This window comes from Nanorana parkeri, unplaced genomic scaffold, assembly GCF_000935625.1.
Source record: "Nanorana parkeri isolate BGI_ZX_2015 unplaced genomic scaffold, ASM93562v1 scaffold235, whole genome shotgun sequence".
In the NCBI taxonomy this organism is placed as follows: Eukaryota; Metazoa; Chordata; class Amphibia; order Anura; family Dicroglossidae; genus Nanorana; species Nanorana parkeri.
Genome location: NW_017306503.1, coordinates 489,631 through 502,478, shown reverse-complemented (window position 1 = coordinate 502,478; position 12,848 = coordinate 489,631). Strand labels below are relative to the sequence as shown.

General features: G+C 43.5%; 1 protein-coding gene across 1 annotated transcript in view; it reads left to right on the top strand.

The window, feature by feature from the left end:
- Positions 1-12,045, top strand: part of YAP1 (Yes associated protein 1) — a 78,542-nt gene extending 66,497 nt beyond the window's left edge. The window contains exons 5-9 of the mRNA XM_018556354.1: positions 7,232-7,434; positions 8,179-8,184; positions 9,912-10,042; positions 10,364-10,476; positions 11,668-12,045. Of these exons, the coding sequence (XP_018411856.1) occupies positions 7,232-7,434; positions 8,179-8,184; positions 9,912-10,042; positions 10,364-10,476; positions 11,668-11,906 (692 nt within the window). The 3' untranslated portion in view covers positions 11,907-12,045. The remainder of the gene's footprint in view (positions 1-7,231; positions 7,435-8,178; positions 8,185-9,911; positions 10,043-10,363; positions 10,477-11,667) is intronic.
- The last annotated feature ends 803 nt before the right edge of the window (positions 12,046-12,848 follow it).

The following is a 12,848-nucleotide window of genomic DNA, read 5'->3' as shown; positions in this document are numbered from 1 at the left end:
ATGGCACACGTGCCATAGGTCCGCCACCACTGCTTTAAGGAGTTGACTTTTCTCTTTCAGCTGTGCCTATCTATTACATTGAGTATTTGTAACACAGCGCTAGAGATGGAGTCAACAAAATGTGTGTAGATGTTCACAGATTGGGTTAAGTGATCAATGTATCAGGGTCTTGATGATATGGTACCCGATCCCGTCCTGCCTTCGAGTATATTCTTCCTGCGTTAGAATCGGGCAGTAGGAGAGATGTTTTCCGGCTGTAGTGCTGGAGCTGTTTTTCAGACCCAGGGACCGCTTAGCCTAAGCGTAGTACTAACGAACTTTCTCTCCGGATTTTATTTGTTAGTACTTAATCTTAATCGAAGCTGACTTTATCCATTTTATTATTATTTCATTTTACTATCTATTTCTATTTTTTGTCATCCAAGTTTATCACGATTATTAACCTATGTTTGAATGTCATTAATATTTATTAGCTATAGGCTACACTTAACCTTCAGTTAATTGCTCACTCATGTTGTTCACACATTGATACAATTCATCTTTTTCGTTTACTTTTTATGATTGTTTCTAACACACATAATTTATACATTGATATACATTGATCAATTAACCCAATCTGTGAACATCTACACACATTTTGTTGACTCCATCTCTAGCGCTGTGTTACAAATACTCTATCTATTTAAAGGCGGTTCACCTCCTTTATTTCATAGCTGCTTTTGGTACAAGTACAATTTAGACATATCCAGGAGCGCAGATTTATTTTTCCCATACTATCTATTACATTGCCAGGAATTTTCAAGCAAGACCCAAGTTAGGGCCTATTAAACACACACATGTTACTGTGCATTGGGTTAGGGCAGCCGATTCATTTTAATAGACTGCCCAGTGCACCACGATTGACCAAAAACTCTGCACGCAACGTTTTCAGTAGCACAACTAAGCATGTGGTAGTGCGTTGCTGCATGTTGCGTTGGCTCATGGGATGCCATTCAACCTCATTCACAACGCACGTTTTCAAAGGGCCCTGGTATGAATGGGCACTTAAAGAGATGCTGTCTTTTTCGTTATTGGGGTCTCGGTGACAAAACCTCATTAAAGAAGGGAGTGGGCAAATTCCGGCCCTCCAGCTGTTGTGGAAGAACAAATACCATGAGACATTGCATGATTCACATAGCACAGGCATGACTCCCAGAGACAGATGCATGGGTTTTGTATTTTCACCACAACTGGAGGGCCAGAGTTTGCTACTTTAAAGCCATCTCTTGACCCAACCACACTTCCTTGCATTCCACCACCTGTCCATTGCTCTGGGAATCAACCCTATGTGTAAGCTTACATGGGGTTGACGATAATTGGGTGCTAAGCTGAGCGTGGCATCATGGGGGAATGTCACATGCTCGCCCATCCCCTGAAGACTCTGTGGTGCAGTGAAGGGTGTATAAACTGGTCAGGAATTAACTTTAAAGACACTATTAATTTTAGTCTTTTCATGATGGGAACACGCAATACAATCTCCTTTTTAGATGTGCAGGCAGCTATATAGGGAGAATCTGTCTGACTTGATATCATGGAATAGATGCTTTTGGTGGTACGTTTAGGGAAAATTGTTCCAAAATTGCACAATAAGAGTGTAATGTCTGTGTTCAGCTGTAAGCTATCCAGCAACATTTGAAAGTAATTTAATCTTTTGCTGGGCTATTTTGTGACAGTGGCTGGCGTACTGCTGTCAGAATACCTGAACAGCAATGGCAGCCGATTGACCGCTGTCAATTTGGCCAAAATTTTTTCGCTTGGCTCCATTGATTTTCTGATCAAGGATGCCATACGGAAGGCTGCCAATAGGGCCACCCACTGAGCGAATTTCAACCGGTCCATTAAGAACTGCCCGAAATTCGCACAGTGTATGGCCAGCTTTACACCCGATCTTCCATACCACAGAAGTTGAATTGCTGTATTTGTATATTGTGTTAATGTTTGTAGTGAGGCATTGTCAATGGTAAATAACTTGGTCGCCTCACAAGAGGGTTTCCCTCAGACCTTCCCGATTCCTGTAATTGTCTCTCACCCTAATTACTATTTGTTGTAGTGTAAGCATCAATTATCACTTGAGACCCTTTTTCCCTCCACTCTTTTGTTTTCGCACAGAAATGGCTGCCAAGATTTGGGTCGTTAATTGGGGGTTTTGTTTTGTTCTGGAGACTTTAGTTGTAATCTCCCGCTGTCCCCATATCCTGATTTTCTCCCTTTAACCAGAGCAAAGCTTTTCGGGTTTTGTCTGCATGTGAGGTCTGCCTATCATTTCACGTGCTAGTTAAATAAGTTTCAGATTTGTAAGGAGTCAGAAGGAGACAGCGAATGGGCAAAGCCAAAGTGTATATATCTCCTTTTTAAAAGCTCAACCCTGGCAAATGGGTAATTGTACAGAGGAGATGTATATATGGGAGGTGATTTACCTGCCAAAGGATTCATAGTTCTGTTCAGGTAGATTTGTGTTCTACTGCCCTTGTCCTGCCAAACAGCATAGTCTGATATTGAACATCTGTGCAGACTACACTTCAGTTGATCAATAGAGTCTAGTCTAGGACCCGCCTGTGATTGGACAGTGAAGGCATAGCAGCACAATGATGAGGTCATCCCTGTGCTCTCTCCTCTAAGCATTTTCAGAAGAGTGGTTACACTGTGCCAGATAATTGAGCCCTGATGGGTTTAGGGCTAGGGTGTATCTATTAGGGGTTTTGGCAGTCCTCTTGAACAGGGGTAGCAAAATTCCGGCCCTCCAGCTGTGCTGGAACTAGAAATCCCATGAGGCATTGGAAGATTCTCACAGCCACAGACATGACTCCCGGAGAGAAATGCATCATGGGAGTTGTAGTTTCACCACAGCTGGATTGTCGAGTTTGGCTACCCCTGCTCTAGAACCATGAAGCAGAGAATGGGTTAAAGCAAAGCCTGTCAGTGGAGCTGGAAAGAGGACAGTAGCTATAACAGGGGTAGGCAAACTCTGGCCCTCCAGCTGTGGTGCAACTACAAATCCCATGAGGCATTGCAACACTCTGATGGCCACAGGCAGGACTCCCAGAGGCAGCTGTATGATGGGATATATAGTTTCACTACTGCTGAAGAGCCAGAGTTTGCCTAACCCTGGTCCATAATGTCACAACAATTCACATTTGTAGCTGGTGAAGATGCGACAATTATGTGGAGGTTGTTGGCTTGAACAGTCCATGTCATCTTGGGAGGGCGCACTCTATTTTGAAGACCGGGTCGTTTTATTAAGATTATCAGGACAGAAGATATTTCAATTTAGTTGGGAACAGTCATTTTAAACACTCTGTTGTGTAATCACATAGGAAAAATGGTCATCCACCAGTAGGATTTTGTTAGGAAAACCATCATTTTTGGAGCATTCTTTAATTTCCTAATGATTAATGGGGGCAAATTGATTGTTTTCCACCGTATGGGCGAGGATGGAACATTTTTGTTTGTTATCTGAACCAAATTATAACCATAAATGTGACTTCCATTCGGGCAAAAATCATACATATTGTAATAGACACGAGACGTCTGAATGGAATATTCAAGTAGCCGATCTGGTTGGACTTTCCAATTATATCAGTTGACTCGATGACAAGATCAAATGTTATGGCAAATGATTTTTTTTAGAATTTCTTTGAACGGCACCAACTTTACCCTCGGGCTGAATGAAGACCTTCGATGTACTATATCAGGGGTAGCCAAACTCTGGCCCTCCACCTGTGGTGAAGCTACAAATCCCATGATGCATCTCTCGGAGTCGTGGCTGTGAGAATCTTGCAATGCCTCATGGGTTTTGTAGTTCCACCACAACTGGAGGCCTGGAGTTTGGCTACCCCTGTGCTAGAGCAACATGATCCTCCTCAAGCCAGCATATCTTGAGTGATGCAAAATGTTCCATAGGCGTGAAGGGTTGTATCAGACGGTAGATTGCAAGCTCTTTTGGTGACCGGTACTGATGTGGTAGGTTCAGTGTTCTCTACAAAGCTTTGCAGCGCTGTAGAAGTGAAATGAATAATGTAGTGACCTCTTCCAGGAATATGTACTTCTAGGAAACTGCTAAATGTTGCACGTACTGTTACCATTAACCAGAGAAGAAACGATTTCTGCTTTGTGTAATGCTTGACAGCTTGTATTTATAGTTCACGGGAGTAAGCACAGCGTGCGCCAAAATAGATTCTTCTGTGATTTGGGTGAATGTTGAACTGAGTAATTTGGTGCCTGCATGGAGTTCAGATGGTGTGTGTGCTGCACCAACAGGCGTAATGTCTTGTCGTTGACCCTGATGTCATAACCAGATGCATGTGATGTATTGAGGGACTATAAATAAAACTGTATAGAGGCTTCTGATCTAACCAGCATAATTTAGAAGTCGTACCACCATCAGTTATGCGGCGTTTGGAAACACTAGAAAGTGCTTTATTAAAGCCCATCTGCAGACCGCGCGTTTTGATTGTCCTGCATATGGCTTCGTCCGCCTTTTTCGAGGTTGACCGATAATTGCATAACTGGTGGGAAAGATATGTAGATAAGACCACCTGCAGCCAAGATCAAGAATGTTCAGGCTGTTCAATCTACCCATCTGTGGCCAGACTTGGTTCTAGGGATGCACCGATACCACTATTTCGGTATCGAGTACTGATATTTTTTTTCCGCTACTCACCGATTCCGGAAGTCCCATTTAAGGAAGCCGGGTGGCGTGTAATGACTCGCCTCTTGGCTTCCTGATTAGCCGGGAAGAGGGGCGACATGTAAAGTCTCGCCACCCGGCTTCCCGATTAGAAAGCCGGGTGCCGCGGCATTACCCGGCTTCCTGATTGGCCAGCTTCCCGACCAATCAGCTGGGCAGCGACTCATTATACGCTGCCCGGCTTCCGGATTGGCCTGGAACCCGGCTCCATGCTCCCTCGTTACTTGTGACGAGGGAGCATGGAGCCGGGTTCCAGGCCAATCCGGAAGCCGGGCAGCGTATAATGAGTCGCTGCCCAGCTTCCTGATACCGAAAGTATCGGGCCAGGCATCGGAGCATTTGAGAGAGTACGAATATTCGCCCAAATACTCGTCATCGGCACCGATACTAGTATCGGTGCATCTCTACTTGGTTCCATCAGTAGCTTCTTCTACATGCTGTTCTGCTTGAACATTAGTTGGCACGAATCTCTTTGCACATGTGTTACACATACAAAACCTCCAGTTTTAGCTGCCTCGGTATCCACAAACTCTTCACTTTCATTGTTCTGCCACAACAGCAAATAAAATAGACCATCTCAAGACAGGACGGCTTCAGAAAAAGTCTCTTGAAGTGGGCTGTTTGCTGAGCTGGAGTTTGCCAAGTTGAGCGTCTGTTTACCTCCTGGCATCCATTCAGGTTTCTGATGTCATGATGACCTGCTGAAAATAAAAGTACTAGAGAGAAACTGGGCTAACCCACCTAAACAAACAGAGCATTGTTTCCTATGACAATACTTCTGTCTCCGATCTTTATAAATTAGGGGGTGGCCTATGAGGTGATTCCCTCTAATGGATGAATGTTGCTCAGGCCAAACTCCAAACTCGGGGTATTAACAGTGAAAGAACAAAAGCGCTGCAAGAGGAAACCACCAGGTCAAACAAGTAGCTGCATTAAAGAGACCTTGCATTTAAATGGAATTTATAAATGCAATATGTAAATGGTAACCCACTTCGTTTTAATACTGGTGCGGAGCAGAGTTGTTGGTGCCCTGTGTTCCTACATTGTATAACACATGTTTGGAGAATAGGGTAACTAAGCATTTCCCTAGTTCATGTGTCTGCTTTACCTCTAAAGTGAGAAGAGACTAGTGGCAAGTTCAACCCTTAACTGGAGAGGACCCATCACTTGTCCAGCAGACCAGGAGCTTCCTTTTCAGAACGTTTTGGCATCAATTGAAAGCCAAACTGAAATGGTGACATTAAATGGGCCAGGCTTTTTTCCACTAAACTTGCTTTTTTGGTTGAGAGTTCCTATTTCTCTTGCCTTTTTCTTTTTCCTTTCTTATTGGACAAGTTTAATGTAAAAGATCATCCAAAATGCTGAGACGTCATGTTTTCATGCATCAGCTTAGGAACCAAAGAAAACTTGCATGGGAATCAAAATTCCTCAAATCAGTACGTAATCCTTGGGTAGAATATTTAAGTTGTTTGGAGGAGGTTAAGACCTTGTTCACACCAGCCACAGTGCTTTCCGGCCCGATTCTGACTGGAATGCGTTTCAGCCGGCTTACTATGTTGTGGGGCAGGAGGGGGCATGGCGGTCCATTGTAGTGAATGGCACCGTAGCCACGCCCTCCGGACGCACAGGAACGCAAGGCACATCAATGCCTGCGGTCCGGTCAGAAAAAATAGTGCTTGCAGCATTTTGTTCGTTCCGCAGGCATTGACGTGCCTTGTGTTCCCTTGCGACCAGAGGGTGTGACTATGGTGCCATTCACTTCAAAAGACCACCACACCCCCTCCTGCCCCACAACATAGTGAGCCAGCCGCGATGCAGTGTGTTCCGGCCAGAACGCACTGATGTGAAATTGCCTAAGGGCAGGTTCACACCATTTTCTGGACCAGATCTGGAATGCAGTGCATTGCGTTTTTACCGTAATTTTTGCAGCGCTTGGAAATTATTATTTTTTTTAAAGCTTAAAATGTTTTTTCAAGTGTGTTTTGTGTGCAGTTTTGATGCGTTCCAGTGCATTCCAGAACAGACAAAATAGGACAAGCAGTATTTTTCTGGTCTGGAACGGACTGGAACGCTGTGAACAGAGGCCAGAAATAGCATAGGGATAGATTGGGATGCATTTTGGGTCCGGAAACAATCTGGTCCGGTCTGGAGATGATCCAGACATGGTGTGAATGGGCCCTCAGACACCCACTTCTCCTGTACTCCTGCTACCTCAGCAAGTCTTGAGCAAATTGGTATGTTGTCCTCCAACTCATTGGGGGTGGATATAAAGCATGGCTGGATTCTTCCCTAGCTGCCTCCCAGAGCTTTTAATTTTGGATTTTCTTCTTTCTGGAGCAGCGGTGAAATAGTGTTTATTTCATTATTAATGGTGAATGAAGTTCTCCTTTCAGTAGCTGTTTTTAGTAAAATGTTGTGTCTTGCATAAGGTATTGACATGTGTTGCTACTCCCATGAAATGATTTGATAATTTTATATCATTTTTATATATTTTTTCTTTTACAGCTATGAACCAGCAGAGATTGAGTCAGAGCGTGCCAGTGAAAGCTCCTCCTCCCATGCCCCCACAGAGCCCGCAAAGTGGTGTCATGGGAGGTGGGGGCAGTCAGATTAGGCTCCAACAGCTTCAGATGGAGAAGGAACGCCTGCGACTCAAGCACCAAGAACTGCTCCGGCAGGTGAGGCCACAGGTTAGAAACGGCCCTTTTGTTCTTCTTTACATGTTTGTCTTATGTCATGGTTTGGGGTTCTCTATCATCTTATAGACACAGATGGTTGTGAAATATAAACCTATGTTTGCCCCGTTAATGGTTAGACTGCCACAGACTAGGAAACAATAGGATATTTTTAGTGAGCACAAATTGAGTTACAGCAATGTGTTGAGCAATTTATTTTATGATTTTTGCATTACAAGCTTCCCCTCCTCCTTCCTTCTTCTTTTTTTTTTTTTTTTATTCTGCAAATATACACAGAGCTTTGTGGATTAGGCACCAGTGATCGTGTAGCTTCACTTTTTCAAAATAACGTTAGTGTAAAGCTGGCCATACTCTGTTCGTTCAGCCCTGTAAGCTGAATGGCCACAGTCACTTTGCGGCCTGGATTTTTTGGACCAGTTTTTTTTTGTACAAAATTGGCTTTTGTTGAATGGAAGGGCACCTGAAGTCCAGCTAAACCTTTTTTTTTTATTAGTTCCCCCCCCTCACTTGCTAACTACTCTTTCAGCAGACAAGAAGTGAGTGGAAGAATCTCAAACAGGGACACATATTCTTATCTGGAGTTTCTAAATGGCCCATCTGCTCAAAATAAGCTCCTTCAGTCTGACAAGCTTCCGGCAGATAATCAAGTTTCAGTTGAAGATCTCTACAATAAACCAAAACACATTTATAAGTTTTTTGTATTTTTTGTAAAAATTGTTTTTGTTGCTCAGTTACCTGAAACATTTAGTACCTGAGTGCAAGGTTTCCTCCTGGATTGCTGGTGCATTCAGCAGAACGTGTGGTCAGATCAGTGTTATACTACTGAGCAAAGATCTGTGATCTGTGGTGCCTAACGGCAGAGTAGCTTAGATCTCTAAATTGAACCTTTTTATTGCAAATTGTTGTGGTTTCTGAACCTGGGAGGATTGCTAGTATACAGTTTGGATCTCTTCTAAACTAGATGCTCAGAATGTCTTTTTCCTTGCCAACCCTGCTTTATGAAATCAGTGGGAGCCATGCTGTGTTTGTGCTATCACACAACATTACAAGGTCATGACTGACGCACGAAGAACAGGAAAGAACGCCTGTTGTCAGGGCGATAGGAAGTGAGGGGAGGTATTCCCTACAGGACATGAAATTAGTGGGAAATTGGAAAGTGTAAGTCTCCATACAATTTAGAGGCCTGGTCATTGAGGATTAGTGTTTGTATTTAGGCTGGCGAGTGCCTATACTCCAATGTTCATTGGATTGATAATGGAATAGGCAGTTGGGGGAATTGCGGCGGTGTTGTGAAGGACTAATCAGTGAATCAAGACGGTATGTGCTGGCTCCTTATGAAGTCCGCTCTCCATTAGCTGTATTGATTTGTAGCAGATACTACCTTTAATGTTGACGCTACCGGAGTGTTTGAACAGTGCTTGCCATTAAAATGGCTGAACATATCATTTTGATTTGGCTGTTGGCAATGCCCCTTTGGTGGTACTGAAGTTAGCATTCAAGCCCACCGCACACTATTTCTATTTGCTGTTCTTAAAAGAGAGCTATGGGTTAAGTGTTTTTCCCCATGGCTCTCTTTAGGGTCACAGGAGGACATATACTAACCTCCTCCCGTGACCCAAAGCTCAGTATATAGCAGGCTATCGCCCACGATAAACAGAGCGCTGCAGCCTGGACAGATCCCGACAATACTGTCGAGATCCACCCAGCTGCATGAGTGACAGCGGGCTTTGCCTATCTAGAGGCAGAGCCAGCTGTCCCCGCCCCCTCTCCATTCGTTCCTCCACTCAGCCCTGGAGGATCTGAGAGGGGTGGCGGGGGAATCCATGCGGGGGACGGTGGCTGACAGTCACCACTCACTGAAGGGAGACGATCGGGAAGTGAGCGGATCGGCTGCATGTTTCTGCTCACTTCCCGATCAATAGAGCCGACCTGGGACAGCTTCTTTGTCAGCTCTAACTACCGTATGAGGATGAGTGGAATTGTGTGTGTGGTGTGGGAAGAGACGCCGGCCACTCACAGCGCTCTCCACCGCAGCGCTCGGCAGGCTGTCACTTTCTTTTCTCCCCGCTGGAACACAGAGCAGCGCCCAGCGGGGAGAAAAGAAACCAGGGATGCACCGATGTATCGGCCGAAACATGGCTCTTTCGGCATTATGCCAAAAGTGCCATTTTCGGCCGATATGTTTCGTCGGCCGATATATCGGTGCATCCCTAGAAGTAATGATATCTAGTACTTTCCAGTTTGGGTAATACAGTAAGAAAACAGAATCCTGGAAAGCATGGAATTGGCTTTCATTGCCCACCCAGTGTTAACATAAAGGACACTAGTTTGACTCCTGCAGCAATTGGTTCATGGATTGAGCAGATCGAAGAGATCATCCAACTAGAATACTCTGCAGTTTTATAGTTGAGAAGACTAGTTATGTTTTTTTGTTTTTTTTCCCTGTTTCTGTTGAATTTAATAGTACACACGTTCATTTGTCTTTTCAGGAACTAGCTCTTCGTAGTCAGATCCCAACCATGGAACAAGATGGCGGTACTCAGAACCCCGTGTGTTCATCAGGATTAACTCAAGAGCTCCGCACAATGACCATGAACAGTTCCGATCCTTTCCTCAACAGGTGTGTGATCAGTCTTCTCGCTTATTCTGTAGTAATAGGACAGATTTTCATCTGTTAACTTCCAGAAGAAAGCTTTGCCCTTATTAATGGTTCTGTCTGTCCACCAAACATTTTGGATATGACAAAAAGGTTATTACTACTACAGCTTTGGCTGCTGTTGTATAGCACCGTGTATCAAGTTGTGTAAGGCGCTTTACATGTCGGTGAATGTGGGTTCTAAAGGAGAGGGCCTTGAGGCTTCACACATCTGCCCCAGTGTCTTTCTGCATTTGACCCTCAATTGCATTTGTACTTTTGCTTAGACATTCTTTGTGTTTACAGTGGCACCTATCACTCCAGAGATGAAAGCACAGATAGCGGATTAAGTATGAGTAGTTACAGTGTACCCAGGACCCCCGACGACTTCCTTAACAGTGTTGATGAAATGGACACAGGTGGGTTGATTTTTGTGCATTTGAGATTGGATCTGAAAGTTTTTGCTGATGGTACCTGAACACATGGTAGAAATGCATGAATACTCCGTATTCCTGAAAGTCCTATAAAGGCAAGTCCCCGACTTACGAACGCCTGACTTGCGTACAACCCATAATTACGAACCGAGGTCAGAGACTGCAGCCACTGATCGTCGGCATTAGTAGCGGTACTTGTGCCGACGATCACAGACGAGTAGTGGGTCTGGATTGTAGTACTGTACCTCCTGCAGGAAGTTGTTAGTGATTGCCCTGACCTCTTCTTCCGGGTCTGGTACTGAACAGGAAGATGGCTCTGACATTACCCCTGTCATAACCCTGTATGTACTGTACAGTGTACTGAACACTTTTATTTGTCTTCCTTGTCTATTTGTTTGCCTGTAACAATGCTGAAAAACAAATCTAATACAAGTGCTGGTTCTGAACAGGGGCACAGACAGCAAAACAAACGTAACCCCTCCCTATGGTATTCAAAACTAAAAAAAAAATTTTTGGCTGGAGTTCCACCTAAAAAAATTTACCTGTTCCAACTTGCATACAAATTCAACTTAAGAATGAACCTGGAGTCCCTATCTTGTTCGTAACCCGGGGACTGCCTGTATTCCATGTGTGCCTTGCCGTTGGATGATGAAATAGTTTACATTTCTGTTCCACATTTTTTGGTTTCCAAAAACAACCCACTGCATTGATCTGGTAAAGATTTGGCCCAGTTGGATTTTCCTAGTGGGTCACTAATTGGTGCCTCTACTATAGCCAGTTCGGTGATTTTTGATTTTGAGAGACTGAAGTATTATTAAGATATGCACCACTTTTCTCTAGTTGGCAGAGTTGCAAGGTAACGTACTGGCAACTGTCCTTTTGTCTGTGCTGCTTGTTCACCTAAAAAGTTGTTGGTGAGGCTGCTTTAAGAGCAGTTCTTTGACCATGGGTAGATTATGGCTGTTCTGGCCAGAACGTACTGCATGTGGTGTGAACTAGGCCTAAGAAAGGAGTTTTAGCAGTTAAAGGCTGACCATACACTGCTCAAATTTCAGCCGATTTTTGTCAATTCGAGCCACGGGTGGCCCTGTCGGCACCTCCTGGCTTGCCAAGTTCTATTTTCAAAATAAAATGTTATCTATGTAATCTGCATATTGCATTTGTTTCCATCCACAGGTGATGCAATCAACCAAAGTAGTATGCCCTCCCAACCAAACCGATTCCCTGACTATTTGGAAGCACTTCCAGGAACAAACGTGGACCTTGGTACTTTAGAGGGGGAGGCAATGAACGTGGAAAGCGAAGAACTCATGCCAAGCCTGCAAGAAGCTTTGAGTTCCGACATCCTAAATGACATGGAATCTGTTCTGGCTGGCACCAAACTGGATAAAGAAAGTTTCCTTACATGGTTATAGAAGCAACCAGAAGTTTCTTGGTATGGTCAACAAAGCTTCTTGGTCCTGAAGGATTTTGCTCATCAAGGGTGCCTATAAACTTCAAGCTGAACAAGGCTACTTGGCAGACTTTTATGTTCCAAATGATCAAACTTTTAAAGACTTTTGACTTTTTTCTCATTTTAGTATTTTTATTTTTTTTTCCTCACTCATTGCTGCTTTGTTATTGCTGACACATTTTTTTTTCACCATTGAGAGCGTAAGGTATCAACAATATTTTGAATGCCATAGCTGCCTCTTCAAGTATTTTTAATGCAAAGAGATTGAGAGGGGTCGGGCCATGCCTTATATACCATTTAGATATTCCGGTTTCCTCCAAGTCAAATGTAAATATCATGCAGTATACTGTGTATGTTGTTTACCCCTTTCAGCTCCTTTTTATATCCTCACCAAGGACATGGTTACTCTTGTCTACCACATGATAGTATTTTTTTGAATTTTTGACTTATAAACGATGGAATTTTTGGTCCCATGTGGACAAACTGACGGATGCTTCGGCAATATGGCTTAAGGGTCCTAGCTTGAATTTTATTCCAATTTACCTTTTTTTTTTTTTTTCTTGTTTTGGTTCATTTTCAAGAACAATCAAAGAATGTGGCAGATTTGAGACGGATCGAACAGTTTCTATTTAATGTGATCCTCGATTGCTCTCCTTGGAGTATGGTTTTAAAATATGTGCAGTCTTTTTATTGGGTCAGTGCAAGATGGTGTATACGAAATATGATGGAGTGTATATGTAAGTAGGTTGTTACTTAGCATCTTTATTTTTTTTTAAATGCCGACGGGATAGAGGAAGTGTGATAGTGCCAATCAATGCTCTATGGAAGTCTGACTTTTTTTTTTAATTATTATTATTATATAATACTGTCTGCGAGGTTTAGGGGGAAGATGAAATCTTTTAGA